Source organism: Mizuhopecten yessoensis, unplaced genomic scaffold (assembly GCF_002113885.1).
Source record: "Mizuhopecten yessoensis strain PY_sf001 unplaced genomic scaffold, ASM211388v2 scaffold6361, whole genome shotgun sequence".
NCBI lineage: Eukaryota > Metazoa > Mollusca > Bivalvia > Pectinida > Pectinidae > Mizuhopecten > Mizuhopecten yessoensis.
The window spans coordinates 61,273-83,420 of NW_018406511.1; the positions used below are offsets into that span (position 1 = coordinate 61,273).

At 34.6% G+C, this 22,148-nt stretch overlaps 1 protein-coding gene across 2 annotated transcripts; it reads left to right on the plus strand.

The window, feature by feature from the left end:
- The first annotated feature begins 7,546 nt into the window (after positions 1 to 7,546).
- LOC110451982 lies at positions 7,547 to 13,319 on the plus strand. Of its 2 annotated transcripts, XM_021500221.1 has the most exons (5): positions 7,547 to 7,663; positions 9,180 to 9,397; positions 10,165 to 10,218; positions 11,705 to 11,778; positions 12,335 to 13,319. In XM_021500221.1, exons 1-5 carry the CDS (start codon positions 7,655 to 7,657, stop codon positions 12,520 to 12,522), a joined length of 543 nt encoding a protein of 180 aa, XP_021355896.1. In that variant the 5' UTR covers positions 7,547 to 7,654; the 3' UTR covers positions 12,523 to 13,319. The 2 variants fall into 2 exon arrangements, with proteins under 2 accessions (XP_021355896.1, XP_021355897.1); XM_021500222.1 differs by lacking the exon at positions 10,165 to 10,218.
- Positions 13,320 to 22,148: the final 8,829 nt, after the last annotated feature.

Here is a 22,148-nt window from a genome sequence, read left to right on the forward strand (position 1 = left end):
AACTTTGATTACAATACAACAAACAAACATTACAATACAATTAATATTAATTATAATACAACAAACGTTAATTACAATATAGCGAATATTAACTTTGATAACAATACAATTAACATAATTAACAATACAATAAACATTTATAACAAAAATAAACATTAATAGCAAAACAATAAAATTTACATAATTCCTTAAACATTAATTACAACTAATATTTATTAATAACAATACAATAAATATCGATAAAGACAATACACATTAATAACAATACAATCAACATTAATTACAATTTAATAAACATAAATAACAATTCAATATATTATATATAAAGATGTATTTTGTATATCTGACAAACTAACTAGTCGTCTGCAGATCTAGAGGGTCCAGAACACTGCAGCACGGCTAGTTACTCGTACTCGAAAGAGAGCGCATATCACACCTGTGCTTTATTCGTTGCACTGGTTACCCGTACGATACAGGTCGCAGTACAAAATTCTGGTGTACACATACAAGGCACTGAATGGAACAGCTCCTCAGTACCTACAGGAGCTTGTTACCCTGTATCAGCCGTCACGACCACTGCGGTCGGAGTTAGAATCTTTGTTGTGTGTCCCAAAATCTCGTACTGTGACCTACGGAAACAGATGCTTTGGGAGGGTTTCGGCTACGTTGTGGAATAGCTTACCATCTGCTATGAGAAAGTCAAATGCCCTGGCCAAGTTCAAGAGGGACGTCAAAACTCACCACTTCAAGTCCGCATTTTAGAATCTTTGCAAAGACGTCATGTAAGTACCACCCTTTTATTTGTTCAATTATGTGCACATTGCTTGCTTAAATGTATAGAAGTGGTTGTAAGCCTTTGTTTTTTGTTTTCACAATTATAACCATTAATATTATCCATATGTTGTAAAGCGCTTTTGAGTAATTTTACAAATTGTATAGGGCGCTATATAAATGTTGTATATTATTATTATGATTATAAACATAAATTACAATCCATAATTTATTTTTTATTAAAATTCAATAAACGTTAGTAATAATACAAAATGAGTAGTGTAGGAGTGAGGAAGACAACAGGTTATGTCCCCAGGCCGGGACATGGTCGTTGTTATTCCTTGCTTAATGTTCAGCATTTTGGGTAATGCCAATACTGATTTACCCGTTGTCAGAATAATGTGCCCGGGGGGAGTACTGTGCTGGGTGCCTTCGGCATGGTATTTCGTTATCGTAGCACTTTAAAGTCGGAATGAGATCAGCATTATCGCAAGGAGGCAAAAACATCAACATATCCTGTCTCCGGCACACATAGATAAAAGCCACATACATTACACGTAGCTCATATTTTGAGGTTGTTGATTTTAATCCACTATCATCCGATGTTCATGGTTGGATTCAATTTAAGTTCGAAGGGGCGTCAGAACACATATACTCTATACGAAAATCCTTATGCAACCGACAAAAACGATGGTTATGTGAAATGGAAGGATCAATTAAGTAATTCGTTTGCTAATCTTATTGCAGATGATCATGAAAATAAATTTGCTACGCTGAACGAGTATGTAAAAAAGAATAAAAAAAATCACAAAGCCAAAAAGAACTATCGTAAATTAAAAAAATGATGTTAACAAGCACACCTTGAAAAGGAAAAGTCGTAATTACAGGAAATAGGTAAATAAAGCACACAAAACCTATACATTCAACACGGAAAATAAATATAAGATACAGTGAAGGAGAGTCCAAAATTACTATGGAATATTCTCAACAGGTTTTCGGGTAAACCAAATTCGCCAAAAGCTAAAATACCAATAAACGAACTCTACAACTATTTTTTTAATTCAGTTAACTATGAGGAAGATAGTAATGAAGGACTTGTACAGGATATTGATAACGATGAAGTCTTGAAGATCTCAATGCTGAAATTACCGAAACGGAAATTATTCGATCGATAAAAAGCTTAAAAATCGATGAAATACGGAATGAACATATAAAAAAGTATTTACCTCTATAATTAATGATAGACTAACAAAACTATCTGATAAGATGAACCTTATATCCTTCGCCCAAGTGGGATTTCGAAATGGATGTTCCACTACTGAAAATCTGAATTATATTGTATTCCGTAATTTCTTTATATTTTTCAAAAAGTTATATTGTTCATTCGTTGATTTTTAAAAGGCCTTTGATAGGGTGTGGCGAGCAGGCTTGTGGAGAAAATTACGAAATAGTATCAAAATACAAAATCATGCGTAATGAACGGCAATGATACATCCGACTTTTTCATTTTCAATGTCGGGGTTAAACAAGGAGAAAACTTATCGCCATTTTTGTTTGCCCTCTTTCTTAACGATTTACAGGATTTCCTCAATCAACGTAATGTTTCTTGTTTGAATGAAGTGTATGCTCTCAGTGATCAACATTTAGGTTTGTACTTAAAATTGTTTATTATATTATATGCTGATGATACAGTGTTTTTTCCAGAAACACCAGATGGTTTACAGAACGTATTGAATAAATTCCAAAATTATTGTGATACATGGAACTTAACAGTTAAAACACAAAGAACTAAAATTTTAATTTTTGAAAAAAAAAGTAAAAGAGACCATCACTTTTCGTTCAAAAATGATATTTTAGAAATACAAGATTCGTACCCATATCATGGAATAATATTAAACAACAATGGTGTTTTAACAAAAGCCAAAAGTAAACTAACAGAGCAAGGAAAAAAAGCTTTATATGTATTGTGTTTCCCTTTCTGTAAATCTCCAACTGAAATTATTTGATGCACTTGTGCCAACAATTTTATTATATGGAAGTAAAATACAAAAAGTATCCAAAAAAACAACACATTTACAGTTTTGTAAGGAAATTCTAAACATTCGGAAGAGCACCCCAAATTATATGGTATATGGTGAGTTGGGAAGGTACCATCTAGAAATTGAAGTCAGTGTTAGAATGGTTATGTTCTGGCATAAGCTTATAACAGTTGGATCGAAATTATCTAGTGTAATGTATAAGTTAATGTATAATTTGCACCATCATTTTGTATTAAGTTTAAAATGGTTAACGTGTATACGAGTTTTACTAAACAATACTGGATTTTGATAATTTATGGACGTTCCAAATAGCATGTACAATTAATAGACAATGCTTGAAAACTATCATTAAGCGGAGATTATGGTTTCATGATGTTGAAACTTCCTCGCGAGGGCAAGTTTACTCCTTATTCAAATACCAGTTTGATATTGAACCATATCTTTTAAAGCTTAATCGTAATGAACGAAAAAAAAAATATAAGTTTAGACTGTGTTGGGGACGAATACCACTATTTATACCAATGTACTAATGTAGCTCTTATACAACTTTATATAATGTGTTATTGTTATTTTACATATGTTTGTCGACATAATAGCTCTCAAGAGCTAGGCTGATATTATTTGTTTACATTTATGCGACTTTAAATAAAGTTTCTTGTTTTAAGAAGGCACGTCCTTAAATGATCTTAGGACGTTAATAAAAAAGTAACCAAACCAGACATACCCGACCTCGTGTAGTTCTACAGTATCCTACCCATAAAGACACACTGCACGCTTGCTTTAGGACATAAAAAAGTGATACATATAAATAATAAACATGGTTAAAATAAATAAATTTTAATTTTATATACATATGCTTTATTATTTATGCTTACTCAAATACGAGTTATGGTCGGAAATATAACTTTGACAACTAAAACCTGGATTTTGTCCTATCGACAAGAACATTAAACTAATAATTTCAAATTGAAGCATTAGGCATACATAATGTCATAAAAAGCAGAATTTACAGTCTCGCTTCAATCGCCTGCCCGGTATAGCGTGGGTGTGCTGATTGCCAACATAATACCAGACAACAGATCTAGTGACGCACGGCCAGTACTGATGGCACGATACAACACAACCTGTCCACACTTCGGATACACCATTGGTTTGATCTATTAATCTATCTGAAACTTGGCGGAGTGCTCCCTGCTATGGATTTGGTTGGTATTGATGTAAGAAGATAAAGAGTTGACAAGTTAAGGAGCCTTTGTTCCTGTTCTGAACGTAAACGATTTGTACATCGTTAACTCTGATTTGTTTTTAGATCACTCGTCTCGAAGGGCTAAGTGAGCTCACATTGTGTGTTTTCTGTCGTCTGCCAATCCGACAGCACACACGTTTTACTGCTAAATAACTTCTTCTGAATAACCAAGAGGCTCGGTGGGCTAAAGTGCTATAAAGTTCGCTCAAATAAATGACATTTCGCAGTTTTTAAGGTCACAGAAAAACCTATGTGTTAAAACCTTTAACTGACTTCTCCCGAACACAGAGATGTAGGATTATGATAACTAGCTTACAGCCTGATAATTTAATCTTGCTTATAACAAGCATTTCCATTGGCTTAAAAAATTATGTTATGAGCCTATAACGTAAAAAAATGGTTTTGATTGGCTGATACACTGGCGTAATAATTTCTAAGAGAAAAGAGGCCATCAATGAAAGTGGATTTACACAGGGATTGTATATAGTTAGTAATGGAGCTATAACACAAAAAAACCGGAGTGTATTCTCTATTTAGAGTACATTCCGTTTTTTGGGTTATATCTCCATAACATAGAAAATATATTCAAGTTAATCTTTAATTATTTTAAAGTGTTATGGGATGTGTGATATGAATGAATATAACCTAGACCAACTTTGAGGGTCAGATTGTTAAAGAAAAATCTCCCATTCAACATTCATAATGGTAATAATACAAATACTGATAGTATGTTGAGTAATGACAATCAGCGTGTTTAAATTTGACCCTGACCTTCTTTTACGGTCACATAAGTGAGGTGATAACAGGCGAGCAATGCAGGCCAATTAGACCTCCTTTTCCCTTTGTCTTCTGATTATGGGAATTATTTATTTTTCCCCTTGCTTCCTTTCTTCTCTAATTTTTCGTCGGTGTCTCCGTAGGCCCACGTCTTCATCTGACTTAACGTTTGAGAGTACGTGAAACCAGGAACGAACAAAGAGAGACAGCATTACGAACTACAAAGTCAGCTACAGGACAAATGAGGCGACTGTTTTTGTTTGAAGGTGTAGATAGAGTCCTAGCGCTCTGAGTTGTTTTGTCTCCGATGAACAGGAGTGTTCTGATATGTTCTGCATCGTATATACTTGTAATGGTTTGCCCATTTTCTACATAATGTAGTAAAATACCCTTACTTCTTTTTTTGTCTTTTGTACATGAAAATATTTCCTCTGCCACAGGGATTCCATCCCGGAACTTGTCTACTACTATACATAGAGAGTTCGTGTTATGATGTGTTTTTCATAACCCAATTTGGTGAACCCAATTTTTAAAAAGGGTGACAAAACATGTGTGAAAAATTACAGGCCAATATCCATATTACCAGTCCTGTCAAAGCTTTTAGAAAAACATGTTCACAAGAGTTTTTATGTATTTTTAACTGGTAACAACCTTATTATTGAAAACCAGTCAGGGTTTCGATCTAAACACTCATGCCAAACTGCTTTAACATCAGTATCGAATACTTGGTATGAAGTACTTGATAAAGGCAGTATGTTAGGCTTCGTCTACATTGATTTTAGAAAAGCTTTTGATCTTGTTGATCACAAAATACTACCTCAAAAACTTTCAAAAAATATATGGATGTTCAAAGAGTTCGCTACTGTTTTTTAAATCATATCTATCAGAGAGAACTCCAAAGGTTTCATTCAAAGGTAGTTTTAGCGACCCGACAGGTGTAGAGACAGGTATACCTCAGGGATCAATAGCGGGACCACTCTTATTTCTCCTATATGTGAATGATTTATCCTTATTTGTCAACTCATGTGATATGCACCTATACGCAGATGATACATCAATGCACAAAGCTTACAAGGATATTTCTAAAATTTAAACGGCCTTAAATGACGATTTGGTGAATGTCTCGATTTGGTGCAAGGAAAATAAAATGGTTTTAAATGCGGAAAAAAACAAAAGCTATGTTAATTTGTACAAGACAGAAAAGGAAAGCATGTGCTAAGAAATTTAACGTTATTTTTAATGATACCACTCTGGAAAATGTAAAATCAGAAAAGCTTCTTGGAGTGTGCATTGATGAACATCTGTCGTGGGATATGCAAGTTCGAGAACTTAAGAAAGTTGTTTTTAAACTACACCATCTTACTAAAATTAAAATGTTTTTACCCATACCGCCCAGAATCACATACTATAACTGTTTTATGCTTCCATACTTTGATTACTGCTCTAATATATGGGGCCACTGTACAACCAAAAGTATTCATAAACTCCAACGAATTCAAAAGAGAATTGCCAGATCCATTCTTGATGCAGATTTTTCTTCACCATCTGAACATTTATTTAAAAAGTTAAATTGGTTGCCCCTTCCCAAAAGAGTGGCATATAATGAATATATATTAATGTACAAGGTTGTCAATGATTCTACCCCTGCATATCTCAAAACACACACTTTATAGTCCAGGAAAGTCACAACAGAAACACACGCACCGCAACAGCAAGAAATTACCGTTTACCAAAACACAAAACAGAACGTTTCAAGCGGTCATTTTTATATCAAGGACCACATCTTTGGAACAGCCTATCCACTCAAACCAAATCCTCCTAATCACTTGCAGTTTTTAAAACCAACTGCAGAAACGATTTTAAACTACTAGTATAAAGCAAAAAAACCCAACTCTCTTTCGACCTGATCTGGACATTACGACTTTCCCAATGAGCAATATACTACGATATGTAATTATGTTTCAGCAGCGTGTGTTACTATAACAGAATGGTTGACATATGTGTTGTAATGAAATGTAGTTATATAATTAATTACTCAATTGAAAAGCAGTATAGCTTTATATATGTATACAATGTTTCTTTATAATGTATGTGTTTTGCATTATCTCTTATATTTGTAACGTATTATCCATGTTGTACATACTTGTATATATGTTCTCGGTCATGTGTGAGAAGAGTCTGTGACTCAACATGTTATTATCGAGTATAAATAAAGTCTATTATTATTATCATTATTATTATTATTTTCTGCAACATTACTTGAAATAATTTAGAAATTATGATTTAATAATGCCAGCGGCTTTGGTGGCTTGGTCCGGTGGCTGGGAAATATTGATTGATTCTGCATCCTTTACCTCAGTGATACTGTTATTAGATATTCACTGAAAATACTTTTTCGAATTTTGTTTTGGATCTAAGGAGCGAGATCTACATATACAGAGTACATGCTATCTATCTTGTTTACCGTGAACAATAACTTTTATCAGGCGAGTGTAGTAAAGGAGTATATTATCAAAGAATGTCGGCGACTATAAAAGTTATCAATGTCGGCTACAGTAGGGTTATCTACATATAGTCGGAGTGTGTTGCTGATCGAAGGCAAGACCAATGTAAAGGTCGATCAGGTATGTAAAGCAGATAGATTCGGTTGATCGTGGGGTGTGGATGTGAACGGTAATTCCCAGTATTATAATAAAACATTGCGCTACCCTTTCCACGGGAAGAATTTCAACGACACTCTATTTACTATGAGGATTATTTACATCCACTTGTGGACTTTGTAGTAGTGTGTTGTTTGTTGGGAATATACAGTCGTTTTATTATGACATCGGTAAGTTATAATAATAATTAATAATTGGAGGCTTCTTATATACCGCTTTATCACAACCTAGTTCGTAGGACGTCTCAAGGCGGTTCACAAGTTATTTCCCGTAGTTGTAGGGCCTATGCAACGAGCCAACATACCTTTCTCAACCCCCTGGGGAGCATACAGCCAGTGTTGCTATTTCGGCGCTCACACCTAGCATTCAACAATTCAAGCACTGCCCAACCACGTACTTATTTACAGATAAGTAGACTGGAACAAGCGATGTAAAGTCTCTTGCTCAAGGATACAACACAGTGCCGTGACGTGAGTCGAACCCACAACCCTTCGGTCACGAGCCCGGCGTCCTACACTAGACTACCATGTCTCCGTAGTTGTTGTTTGGTTTAATATAATGGAACAGAAATGTATAGGATGTTAGATCAGTTTTTTGTCACGTCGGAAACTCGTCACAAAGTTTTCTTATTTTACCTTGTACATTGTATGAGTCTCGCTACAAGGCGCGGGGGTGGGCGTGTCTATAAAATCGTTATAGAAATCGCACTTAAACGGAAACAAATAAAATATCCTTTTTATCATTTGCCCAAGACTTTAACGAGTATTTGCGGAAAAACAGGCTTTTGGAGACCATTCTTTCAGTCTGCTACACTGACGTCATGGGATTATATTCAGTGTTCTATTCTTACATCACGTCTGTATTTATGATCTGAATGTCTGTGACGTCATTTTTGTTTTATTTTATGATGTTACTTTAAGTGATATTACACAAGACCGTACGTAAGATATTAGACATTACATAACAACACGGTCAGCATGTGATAAATAACGGTGCAAACTTTATAATAAGATATAGGAACAAAACGAACTGTGTCTAAACGCCTATGCAAGGCGATAATAATCTTATTATTTAAAGAAGGCTGCTCTTTTTGCGAACCGTAACATTTGTCACGTGATGCCTATACCTATATGTATGATTTCTGATAAGCAATGAACACTGACGCAATATATGCTTATACCAGATATTTATTTCAATCAATAAAATCCACCAATATATCGACATCGCTCGTAAACACATGAAATCAGCATTTGACAGATTTACAAACGAATTTTTCAAGTTTAATTCGCGGTAAATACAGCAGAACATTGTGACTATGAGCTGGACAGGTTTTAAGTATGTTTGTCCGCTAAGCAAATTTTGTTGAAAATGTACATAATATGGTAATATAACATTAGATAATAAGCGACTATAAAGGTACATAATTGAAACATTTTTAATTCTCCTCCTCACATAACAACCTCACTTCTCCTCTAGACGTCTTTATTCTCGTCGAAATAAATGTCTTCACTTCCTTTTGTAGATAGCGTAGTTATTTGATCTCTCATTTTGTAATAATAATAATTAACATATTTTGTTGAAGATTATATTCAAGATATTGTATTAACTAAAGTATGCACTAAATAAACGGACACGTTAAGTCTGTTTTTACATTATTGTTATTTACGTGTAAAATTTTGGTCCTAGACGTCGACAAATAACGGAAGTACAATTACAACCAGTCCTGCCACTTCTCCGCCTCCTCCTATAAGAGTTCCGCCACCAATCACAACGCCATCTACTTCTGTTTTTGAAGGGGAAGCTGGAAAGACAATCTTAGCACTGATTGCACTGATTGTGGTGATTCTGTTGATCCTGGTCGGAGTGATAGGTCTAGGGGTATGGATGTACCACAAGATGTATAGGTAAGGACGACATTGCTTTAATATTATTGTAGGTGTATTTTTGAAAATAAAAAAATCTTTAATCAAAATCAATATTTTGTACTTGTTTTCAGTGGGGAAAACATTCAGATATTGTTTTTGTCCAATTTTTCTACAATTGTAAATAAGATTCTTCATCGGGTAACACATATATCTGATAACTGTTGTCGTAGGAAAGACTGGCACTTTTGTGTTGTTCTGTATTGTTTACTTTTGCAGAAGGAAACCTTTTATCCTGATATTATGTTTAAACCTAAAAATAAAATTTGCAAGTTCTGTGACTCCAAAGGATCACAAGTAGCCAAAAATATATCATAACATATTATATTATCTCTGTAGAAAGTGAAACAAATAGAGACGGTTTTGAAAAAGCTTTAGAAAATATATTTACATTAACAAATAACATTGGATGCCACTGTGTAATAGTTATCGACCTATTCCGTCTTTGCGTATTGCAGAGTTATCTTCTCTTGAGATCAGGTATTGATTGTTTCGTCATTGGTTTGTGTGAGAAAATTACGTCGTTTTCTCAAAAACTGATGACGCTACTCTCACAAACAAATGAAGTAACAATCAATACCTGCTCTCAAGAGAAGATAACTCTGCAATACGCAAAGACGAAATAATGTATGCAACACTCTCTGGTCATTGTCCTACTCTTTTATTTTAATATATGATTGACCAATTTTTGAGCAGAGAATTTAGCAAAAGTATACATCGACTTATCAACTCGTTTTCCTCTTATACAGTGTATCATACGAGGGCCATTCAATACATTCTGTCACTAGTGTCAGGAATCACAAGTACGTTGTACATTCCAAGTACCCCCCTTAGCAGAAACGCACGTTCGCAATCACGCTATCCACGACGTAAACATTGCGCGGTAGTCTCCCCTTGGTATACTTGCGAGACATTTGCAGAATACACTACCCAGAGCACTCCTAGAGGTAAATCGTTTTACAGAGAGCATTTTCCTGAGTAAAGGAACTAGAAAGAACTCACAGGGATTTAGATCTGGTGAGTATGGTGGTTGGTCACTCTGTGTGCTACCTTCTCTTGCTTCAAAAACGCCTGTACACTACTGTTTGTGTGGGGTGAGTCATTGTTGTGAATTAGATGAATGTCTTCAGTGCTTTGTCTCTGTACAACTTGGCGGTGAAAGTTCTTCCTTGCACGGTATCTGAACCTCAAATCCACTGGAATTGAAAAATTAGCATAGAAAACATTAATGGTGCTTTTCATACGTCTTGCAATCATTGGCCTTGCTCGATTTGTCGGTACCCATCTCTCCTTATACCCAGGTCTCGTCCCCTGTAAGTAACTCAGATAGCTTTCACGAGCCGCAATTACCGTGCTGTTGATATATCTTTAGTACATACAAAACGCTTGGCCTTTTGTTCAGCTGTCAGCAAATGGGTGATTCATCGGGCACAGAGCTTCTTTAATGTCAAGCACCTGCTCAGAATGTGCTGTAAACTGCCTTCAAATCTGCCAACTACTATATATAGTATATGAGCTATCTCATAAACAGTATAACGACCATCATCCTTCATATATGCTTTCACCACGAAAGCAATGTTCTTCTTTGATGCTGCAACAACTGGCCTGCCTGGCCTCGTTGATGTCAACTGCACCAATATTAAATTTGCTCCCCTACCTGAAAACAGTTCCCAATGTGACGTCAGAGGTGTTCTTCATGCTGCTGAACTCTGTATGTATCTGTTTTTGCGGTATTTGTACAGTACACCGTACCTTAACATATATAATAGGAGTGTATTTCAGATTTAGTCTCGACCTTCATTTTAGCATTGACAAGTAGACATTAGTCACGAGTGAATACCATTTAACATTGAATAACTTAATAATCCATTCCTGTCGGATGATGTTAACATATTTGCACGTGTATTGGTATTAATTTTTCTTTTCCAGTCTGTCAAAACTATTTTATTGCCCGTTTATCACAGACCTGCACTGTTGCCAGGACTTGCATGTAACATGATATATATTGTGTCAGCCAAAAATAGAAGGTTTTCGAGATGAACTGGCATCATTAGATATGAAACATTTGAAAGTATATCTAGAAAATTACAAAAACGTAAACTCAATGGTAGGAAAGAAAACTTGATAAAGGACAGTCTAAAGCTCGGAACATTGTTAGCATCTAGGTTCGGTAGTGTTGGTAAACCAGATTCAATCAATAACGATACACTTAATTGTTTACCAGAGAAGTCCTGCTTTGTTTCGAAATTCAAATCAGTCCGTTATAGTAATACCCATCTATATTCACAGGAAAGCGATCGAGAAACAAGAACTGAGCGAGAGGTCGAAAACCAAAACCGTGGCTACACAAACTAAACTGTCGGGTAAGTGACGGGTGCACTGGGTGTTTCCTGAAGCCCTCGTGTTGAAATATTATATACATCATACAGTATTTGTAGTGCGTTATATTTCGTCTATTTCGAAAGGACATTGCCTCGAAAATGTGTAAATGATCATTCATTTTCAGTGCCTTTCATTGTAGGAGAGTTTTGCTGTCATATTCTATTTCTTACTCGAGTGAGACATTTTTTCACTAATACTCTTGTACTTACTCCCCCAACAGATTCCGCTTTGTAAATATTCTTTCTAGTGTGAAATAATAGCATTAAATGACATTAACAATAACGATATTAATTGTATTTCACGACTATATTTATATTTTATTTTATTAGAGATGCATGCTAGAATAAAGATGCATCACATTAGAAGGTTTTATCTTAATGATTTTACTAGCGATAGACCTGCTTCCTCCTAACACGGATAAAGCCACGATAGTCTATTAAATATACCGACATTATAACACCCTGGGACATTTCACACTCTAAAGAACAAAATGAAATTGGTATAAATGTCAAACCGTTCTTTGTAAATGTTTTTAAGGTCGAAATATGGAGGAATACATCAGAAGGATGGATACGGTTTACATGTCAACATACAAAGGGGCACAACTCCCAGGTAAACTAGATTTACCCGCCAGGTGGCACCAAAAGGACCCCGCCCAGTTCACCGAGCCATGGCCAAAGTATTACCACACAGACCAGACAAACTACATCACAAAAGTCGACTGATCTACCGAATGTTTTAGCAAAATATTTTTCTATAAAAGTGTACGGATTTTTGCTAAAAGTTGGTTAAATGGACATGTCCGTAAACTTAAACCACTGGTGACGAAAACATGTTTACATTTCATTTTTTTTTATTTTAGTTTATGTGATTTGTTTACCATAGTGTGATTACAACGTGCCAATATTATGATAATTTGATCGAACTCGAGCCAGCAGTAACACTTACGATTGAGGCTACTCCCCGTGTACGACAACACAGATGGCTGCCATGCTTGTACTAATTTGTTCTGAAATATTAACGGAACAAAGTTATCGTAATAGGTTGTGAAACTGAAGATGAACTGTAATACTGATCGAGATACGACCATGTAGGTCTTTCGTCAGAAATGTTGAGGAAATTGGAAATCTCTTTTGTTAGGACACAGAGCGCTGTGAATCTCTACCTTGAAAAAATACCTGCCTAAGGATCATTTCTCTTCGCAATGATGCTTTGTATTTTCAAGTTGACGCCTCGGAGTAGAACATATTTGGCAGGCAATCCCTCCAAGGTGTCAGTAACGTGACTCGCGACTCCAAGGTTTCAGTAACGTGACTCGCGACCCGTCCAATGTGTCAGTAACGTGACTCGCGAACCCTCAAAGGTGTCAGTCACATGATGAGTATTGCATGTTTGTGATTGTTTGTGATATCATACTCATGTTTTGTGAAATTATTTTCCGATTTCGCATTCGACTTTATACAATTTATCAAGAAAAGAAAAGGTTACCTTCAAAAAGTATTAAATAAGCATTTAAATAAAAAAAAATATCACAAAATGAGTCTTTTCACTCCTTTTTTATATTCGAAGTCAATGAGCAATAAATAAATTGATGAAAGAAATGTTTTTGCAGGATTTGAAGCATGCATTTGTAATTGAAATTAAACATTGATATCTGTACATGTTAATTGCTTTCAAATTGTTACATCCAACAACAAATGATTAAAACAGAAAATATTAAGTTTATCACAGATTCTCTTTGGGTATTTGTTATAACAGGAACTCTTTGGGTATTTTTTATAACAGGAACACTTTTGGTATTTGTTATAACAGGAACTCTTTTGGTATTTGTTATAACAGGAACTCTTTTGGTATTTGTTATAACAGGAACTCTTTGGGTATTTGTTAAAACAGGAACTCTTTAGGTAATTGTTATAACAGAAACTGTTTGGATATTTGTTATAACATGAAGTCTTTGGGTATTTGTTATAGCAGGAACTCTTTGGGTATTTGTTATAACAGTAACTCTTTGGGTATTTGATAAAACAGTAACTCTTTGGGTATTTGTTAAAACAGGAACTCTTTGGGTATTTGTTAAAACAGTAACTCTTTGGGTATTTGTTAAAACAGTAACTCTTTGGGTATTTGATAAAACAGTAACTCTTTTGGGTATTTGTTATAACAGGAACTCTTTGGGTATTTGTTAAAACAGGAACTCTTTGGGTATTTGTTAAAACAGGAACTCTTTGGGTATTTGTTAAAACAGGAACTCTTTGGGTATTTGTTAAAACAGGAACTCTTTGGGTATTTGTTAAAACAGGAACTCTTTGGGTATTTGTTAAAACAGTAACTCTTTGGGTATTTGTTAAAACAGTAACTCTTTGGGTATTTGATAAAACAGTAACTCTTTTGGGTATTTGTTAATACAGGAACTCTTTGGGTATTTGTTAAAACAGGAACTCTTTGGGTATTTGTTAAAACAGGAACTCTTTGGGTATTTGTTAAAACAGGAACTCTTTGGGTATTTGTTAAAACAGGAACTCTTTGGGTATTTGTTAAAACAGGAACTCTTTGGGTATTTGTTAAAACAGGAACTCTTTGGGTATTTGTTAAAACAGGAACTCTTTGGGTATTTGTTAAAACAGGAACTCTTTGGGTATTTGTTAAAACAGGAACTCTTTGGGTATTTGTTAAAACAGGAACTCTTTGGGTATTTGTTAAAACAGGAACTCTTTGGGTATTTGTTAAAACAGGAACTCTTTGGGTATTTGTTAAAACAGGAACTCTTTGGGTATTTGTTAAAACAGGAACTCTTTGGGTATTTGTTAAAACAGGAACTCTTTGGGTATTTGTTAAAACAGGAACTCTTTGGGTATTTGTTAAAACAGTAACTCTTTGGGTATTTGTTAAAACAGTAACTCTTTGGGTATTTGATAAAACAGTAACTCTTTTGGGTATTTGTTAAAACAGGAACTCTTTGGGTATTTGTTAAAACAGGAACTCTTTGGGTATTTGTTAAAACAGGAACTCTTTGGGTATTTGTTAAAACAGGAACTCTTTGGGTATTTGTTAAAACAGGAACTCTTTGGGTATTTGTTAAAACAGGAACTCTTTGGGTATTTGTTAAAACAGGAACTCTTTGGGTATTTGTTAAAACAGGAACTCTTTGGGTATTTGTTAAAACAGGAACTCTTTGGGTATTTGTTAAAACAGGAACTCTTTGGGTATTTGTTAAAACAGGAACTCTTTGGGTATTTGTTAAAACAGGAACTCTTTGGGTATTTGTTAAAACAGGAACTCTTTGGGTATTTGTTAAAACAGGAACTCTTTGGGTATTTGTTAAAACAGGAACTCTTTGGGTATTTGTTAAAACAGGAACTCTTTGGGTATTTGTTAAAACAGGAACTCTTTGGGTATTTGTTAAAACAGGAACTCTTTGGGTATTTGTTAAAACAGGAACTCTTTGGGTATTTGTTAAAACAGGAACTCTTTGGGTATTTGTTAAAACAGGAACTCTTTGGGTATTTGTTAAAACAGGAACTCTTTGGGTATTTGTTAAAACAGGAACTCTTTGGGTATTTGTTAAAACAGGAACTCTTTGGGTATTTGTTAAAACAGGAACTCTTTGGGTATTTGTTAAAACAGGAACTCTTTGGGTATTTGTTAAAACAGGAACTCTTTGGGTATTTGTTAAAACAGGAACTCTTTGGGTATTTGTTAAAACAGGAACTCTTTGGGTATTTGTTAAAACAGGAACTCTTTGGGTATTTGTTAAAACAGGAACTCTTTGGGTATTTGTTAAAACAGGAACTCTTTGGGTATTTGTTAAAACAGGAACTCTTTGGGTATTTGTTAAAACAGGAACTCTTTGGGTATTTGTTAAAACAGGAACTCTTTGGGTATTTGTTAAAACAGGAACTCTTTGGGTATTTGTTAAAACAGGAACTCTTTGGGTATTTGTTAAAACAGGAACTCTTTGGGTATTTGTTAAAACAGGAACTCTTTGGGTATTTGTTAAAACAGGAACTCTTTGGGTATTTGTTAAAACAGGAACTCTTTGGGTATTTGTTAAAACAGTAACTCTTTGGGCATTTGTTAAAACAGGAACTCTTTGGGTATTTGTTATAACAGGAACTCTTTTGGTATTTGTTATAACAGGAACTCTTTGGGTATTTGTTAAAACAGGAACTCTTGAGGTAATTGTTATAACAGAAACTGTTTGGATATTTGTTATAACATGAAGTATTTGGGTATTTGTTATAGCAGGAACTCTTTGGGTATTTGTTATAACAGGAACTCTTTGGGTATTTGTTAAAACAGTAACTCTTTGGGTATTTGATAAAACAGTAACTTTTTGGGTATTTGTTAAAACAGAAACTCTTTGGGTATTTGTTAAAACAGGAACTCTTGGGGTATTTGTTAAAACAGGAACTCTTTGGGTATTTGTTAAAACAGGAACTCCGTGGGTATTTAGTAAAACAGGAAATCTTTGAATATTTGTTATAACAGGAACTCTTTGGATATTTGTTTTAACGAAGCGTATGACGTGAAGAAGAATAAAAACACACTGTTACTCAAATAGTAAGACCTGAATGACCTTCAAATAACGCCTCGTCACAATGTACCCCACCCAGAAAAAAACACCCAGCCCGAGGTGCGCCGATTAGCACGGTAAAATGTGAGCTGCAGTTCTAAAATACGAATGAGCAGACTTGGTATATAAAACAATGCATCGTCTTTCGGTTAATTGCCCTCAGTAAATGAAATGTACAAACAAATTGTCATCGAATGTTTTTATTTGTATTTTTTGCTGTTTTAATAGTCCAGTTCTAAGTATTCATGAAAGATTCATTAATCAGCACCACCGTTAACCCACTGATCATGTCAACATCTCTATCTATATGACAATTATCAGCAACCATTGCTTTGAAAGCTGACAGCGTGTGGGGCTGTGGTTATGTAAGGTGAACACGATTATTAAATCAATAATTTGAAATAATAAGGTGAGCGGAGGCTCAAATAGATCTATCCCCCAGCCCGGTGACCTTTTTACCTAGACGGATGAGCACCACAGTCTAATCAATTGTAGAACTCAATGTTACCATACTACGGTGTAAAACGTAGGAAACAAACTATTGAAGAGCAGGAATATGTAGACATAGAAGATTTAGAAATAAAGAAAAGGGAATTGGAAAATATTTTATTGAGGAAGGTAAAAGGTAGTATAATTAAATATAGGGCAAGATGGCAAGTGGAAGGAGAAAAGACAACAATTTATTATTACACAGCAGGATAAAATTTTAGAAGTTCGCTTATTTCATGAATAATGATATGATGATAATAATGACCATGATTTAGCAGATTTTCTTAATACATGAAATGTTTCAAAATTAGATAAAATCGATTCTGTTGGTCTACAACAGAAGGGTTGATAACTTTAGAAGATTGGTTTAAGACGGTATGCAGTGAGAAAGTATTTCACTCAGTCTCATGGAAAATTTGTTATTTTAATTTTGGTCCTGATATAAGAAGCTGTGTAGGACTACTACACACCAATGTTAGTTAAACTATAAACCAATATGGTAATCTTTCATCCTTCCTAAACATAAAAAGGCTGTCGCCAAGGTGATTCAGTCGCCCCATCATTTTTATTTTGAATGTTGAAATATTACGCATAAGACTTAAAAAAAGGATTAAGGGTGCATAAGTAATAAAAGTCCAATTATTATTTCTCAGTATGCTTATGACACTGCTCTCATTTAAGATGGTTCAGAAAGGTATTTAAAAAAATCTAAAGAAGAATTGAATACTTTCGCTAAAATGTTGGTGGTGTTTCAGATAGGAAGCAAATATACAATTTTACCTGACCTAAGCTTGCAGTGGGGACAGACAAACTTCATGCTACTGGGAATAGAATTTAGTGTCAATTTTCATGAAATTCCAAAATAAATATTTTGATAAAAAGTTTATTAAACTTAAAGCACTTATCAAGACGTGGAACAGAAGATCACTCACTCCTATAGATAGAATCCATCTGATAAAATGTTAAACGGTGTCACAATTTTACTATTTATTTATTTCATTGCCAAATCCTGATGATCATTTTCTGAATCAATTAAATAATATCATCTTTTAATCTGGTAATTATAAGGTCATTCATAGATTTATCACACAGATATTTTGTGATAAATGAGTGCTGAAATTAATTGTGTAAATAATTGCTTATTCATGAAAAACTTCACTCTTACCATCTATTATCAACTTTATATTTTGAATTGTTCATATCTAGTAACTCAAGTGTGACTTTATACAAAACAAGTTTATATGACATTTAGACAGAATTTGACTACTAGTATCTACATCCTTTGAGACATTAAGATCAGACTCATGTATGGAGTTTGTATATCCCTAAGCACGTATACTTTGTAAACTTACTTTCATAATAGCTCATTACTATTGTCAATCAAATTACGCAACAGGATTAGTGTAATAGCCTTTACCTTGTGGACACTGACCACAGGTAATTGATCTTACAATTAGCGACACCTGTCACTCAAAGCTCAGGTACCTTTATTGTAGGTACATGTATTTAACCGTGATATGATGTATTGTAAATCAGTTAGGTTCTAGACTCTGTACGGAACACATCGAGAATATTTTGGACACTCCAGAATATCCCGCCGTCGGTCAAAAATTATCTCTTATTAAATTTCAAATTTAAACTTTCATCAACTCTTACGTCATTATTTCAACGAGACAAAACGTGCGGAAAACCGTATGTTAATGATTCGCAGGTTAATCAGGTAAATACTAATGTTCTCCAATATCATGGTGTATTATCTACAATAAAGAAATATTTAGCTGAAGTTTATTTTAAAAAGGGTGCTATTATATACCCTATCATACCATGTGATGTTGATTTTTTTTATAAAAAGAGTAAAAGGGAAACATATTTACTGGGAGGAATAAATGGGAAGAAAAGTTAGATTTGAATGGTTTTAATTTTGTAGAGATATATAAGACCCCTTTTAGAGTAACAAAATACAAGACTACAATGGTTTTAGTATAGAATTGTTCATCATATTTTGACAACAAATTCATCCTTGTTTAAAGTAGGATTATCATCATCATCATCATCATCATCATCATCATCATCATCATCATCATCATCATCATCATTATCATCATCATCATCACTCAAGACTCATCATCAAATTATGCAATGTACAAATTGTGGTTAATGCATATTTCGTTATCGTTCACTGTATCATTGTTCTTTGCGGGAGGGTGTATTTACCCTTTCATTCAATCTGGTAAAGTTTACATTATACTAGGTCTGCAGCGTTGCAATATGTCTGTGCTGCTTTCCAAAGGAAATAAGCACTGTCTTGCGCAAATTCACAGCAGAGAGTTTTGTTATCAAAATCATGTTTGTCTATGGTTACTTTGAATAGAACTACTACAAGTTCCTCTCCTGCCATTTGAGACAATTGCAGATACGGTTGAACACCATAGTAGTTTATTACTTTGTCCATGAAGGTGTCCCTTAAATTGAATGTCACATTACAGTCCGTGTCGAAATGCCTGTAAACTTTGTAATTTAGAACAAAAAACAATCATTCATATTTTGTGGGAATGTCGAGAAATACAAAGATTTACAAAGTATTGAAATATTATTATATGCCATTTTTATCCCATTTTCTGTTAATAAAACCAGTTTTCTTTTCGGATTATTGGTACCAAATGAGAATCTGCCATATAATAGAATTGACAAAGAAATTTTAATTATTATGTTTATTTAATTATATTGACATCAAATGTTAAGCCCAAATGCCTTTGACATTTAACATGATTAAAGAATATCGTACTGTTAAATATATTGTACACAGTCAAGGTGATTCTGGAGAAAATGGGATTTGTTTTAGACTATGCAAAAGTGTAAATAACAGGTATCTATCACGATTAAACTGATACAGAAATTTTACCATACCAAGGTAAAAACAACTTTCAATATTTTCCATGTTCTCCGTATCCCCCGATTCCTAAATCATTTCTTCTTATTAAATAACTTTTGTTATTTTTCTCCCTCTCTTTTATGACTTTGATGCTCGTTAAAGTGTATAAATATTGATGATGATGATGATGATGATGATGATGATGATGATGATGATGATTACTTTTATGATGGTCACTAAATTTTGTCATGATGATGATGATGATGATGAGTCGATTTGTATATAAATATGTGGTGATGATTAGTATGCTCGTCAAAGATTATAGATAATGATGATGACGACGACGACGATGATGATGATGATGATGATGATGGAAAATAAAACAATATAAAAAAGACTATGATATAAATAATGACGAAATTTGCTTAGGAGTCCCTGGAATATCTTGTTCACAATGTTTTACTTCAAAAGTGGTCAATTTGAGCTCTGACAATGACCTTTGACCACCCTTGAACTTTGACCAATGTCTACCAAGCATATTTTTTTAAATGTTTTGCCCGATATGTCTTCTTTGCTGTCCATACAACACAGTGAGAGCGTTCCGAGTGGAATCTCGCATATTTCATTCTAAGGTTACAGGTGAGACATACTCGTCATTGATAGTTATATGTATGCAAATAGTACAAAACTGAATAACATCGTAACTGTTTTTTTTATTAATTTAAATTACTAAAACAAACACTTTGGATCTTACAGTTGGTTTCGAACATTATCAACGCCGAGCCGTGTTGCGATTCTCTACCGCAACCATCCTGGTTTTTAGTCCGGAAAATGTCGACATCTTTGAATGTAATACGTCACCACCAATCAGTATGGTTATGGTGTCGACTTACTGTCTCCACCCTTCGTTACGTTTCTTCACCAGGTGTGTTTGTGTTTGATACAACTGTATCGAGGAACTCATTTAGTTTATTGCAGCTTTCCAAATCAAACTCTTGCTCCTTTCGTATTTGAAATTGGCTTTTGAGGGTTTTTTGGGTTGATGATTTTGTCCAGTTGAAAGCTATCATCCTTTTCCGATATTACAATCCTGTGAGATTAGCTGGAATTTCTAGACTCTCTTAGCGGTTGTACAATAGAACGAAAGGTAAATAGCAATGTCCAAACTGTCTTTCATATTTTCCCTTACGTACTGATTTACGTAAACGTGGTTTATTACAGGATAGAAATGCTTTCAATTTGTTCCCAGGTAATCTTTTTCTTTTAACTCCAAATGTTCCTGACTAACTTTTGGAAATCCTCGAACATTTCTTAGTGGGTGGTATTTGGCACGCTCTGGCATTGGCTATACCTTGTTCCCTAACGAATTGTCTCAGACTTGGCTTGCAGTAGCACCATTCAGTTTTGACCTGTCTGGAATTTCGTACATAGATTCGAGTGAACCTCAGTAACGTCCTGTAGAACAGCCGATTCTCTACCTCAGTACGGTTTCCCTTTGGTAGAGGGACATGGGTGTATTGTAGCACGAAAATCATTCAACAAAGTTGTGAAACAGAACATAACAGACGTTATTTATCAAAATAAATCCTTGCCTCGTTAGAAGTATCATGCTATCTACCGGTATATATTTGTATATTTTTTCACCTGTCCAGGTATCATATAGGATCAGTACATCTTTATGTTATGAAGGAAAGTTTACTTTATCTTTGACTGTTGATTAGGGAACAGGAACTTGTATATCTATCGGCTTTCTCAATGTCACGTGGTACAACTCTCATGTGAAGTTGGGTACAACAAGGCCCCTAGGGGTTCGCCCACATAACGTTATCGCATGTCTTAACTTCGGCTTTACAACAGTCTTCAGGAGTGTGTGCTGTTCAGACCATTAGCTACAATATAGATGTCTACCGCGACGTAATTATCACTGCTACTATTTTTTGAAAAAAACCTTTTTCATCACTCTAAAGACTTCATTAATTACTTAACGGAATTTCATGAATTTTCACACAAGTGTTAGGTACGGCAATGTCTTGGACAAGATCACATTTCTGGTTCTATGTGCGAGGTCAAGGCCACTGTTACTATTCTTAGAAAAAACTTTGTCGCCGCTCTACCGACTTCATTCCTAGACGAAATTTTATGAAACTTAATACAACTGTTTGGTATGACAATACCTTGAACAAGTTTGTGTTTCGGGTTTCTATGTTGAAGGTCAAGGTCACTGTTACAATTTAAAACAACCCACTTTGTCATCACTCTAGAGACTTCATTACTAAACGGAATTTTATTAAACTTCATGCAAGTCTCCTTGTGGGGCTGCCACCTTGTAGTGGTCAGAAAGCTTGGGTGTCTCGGTAACCACTAGAGCTACGCCGGCGGGAGTTCAAACACCCGGTAGGGTCACCCATGCCGGACAG

Excerpts from the sequence above, each read along its gene's own strand:
- LOC110451982 (XM_021500221.1), top strand. Across the intron at positions 9,398-10,164 it reads ATGTACCACAAGATGTATAG|TGTATCATACGAGGGCCATT; the intron begins GTAAGGACGACA and ends CCTCTTATACAG. Across the intron at positions 10,219-11,704 it reads ACTAGTGTCAGGAATCACAA|GAAAGCGATCGAGAAACAAG; the intron begins GTACGTTGTACA and ends CTATATTCACAG.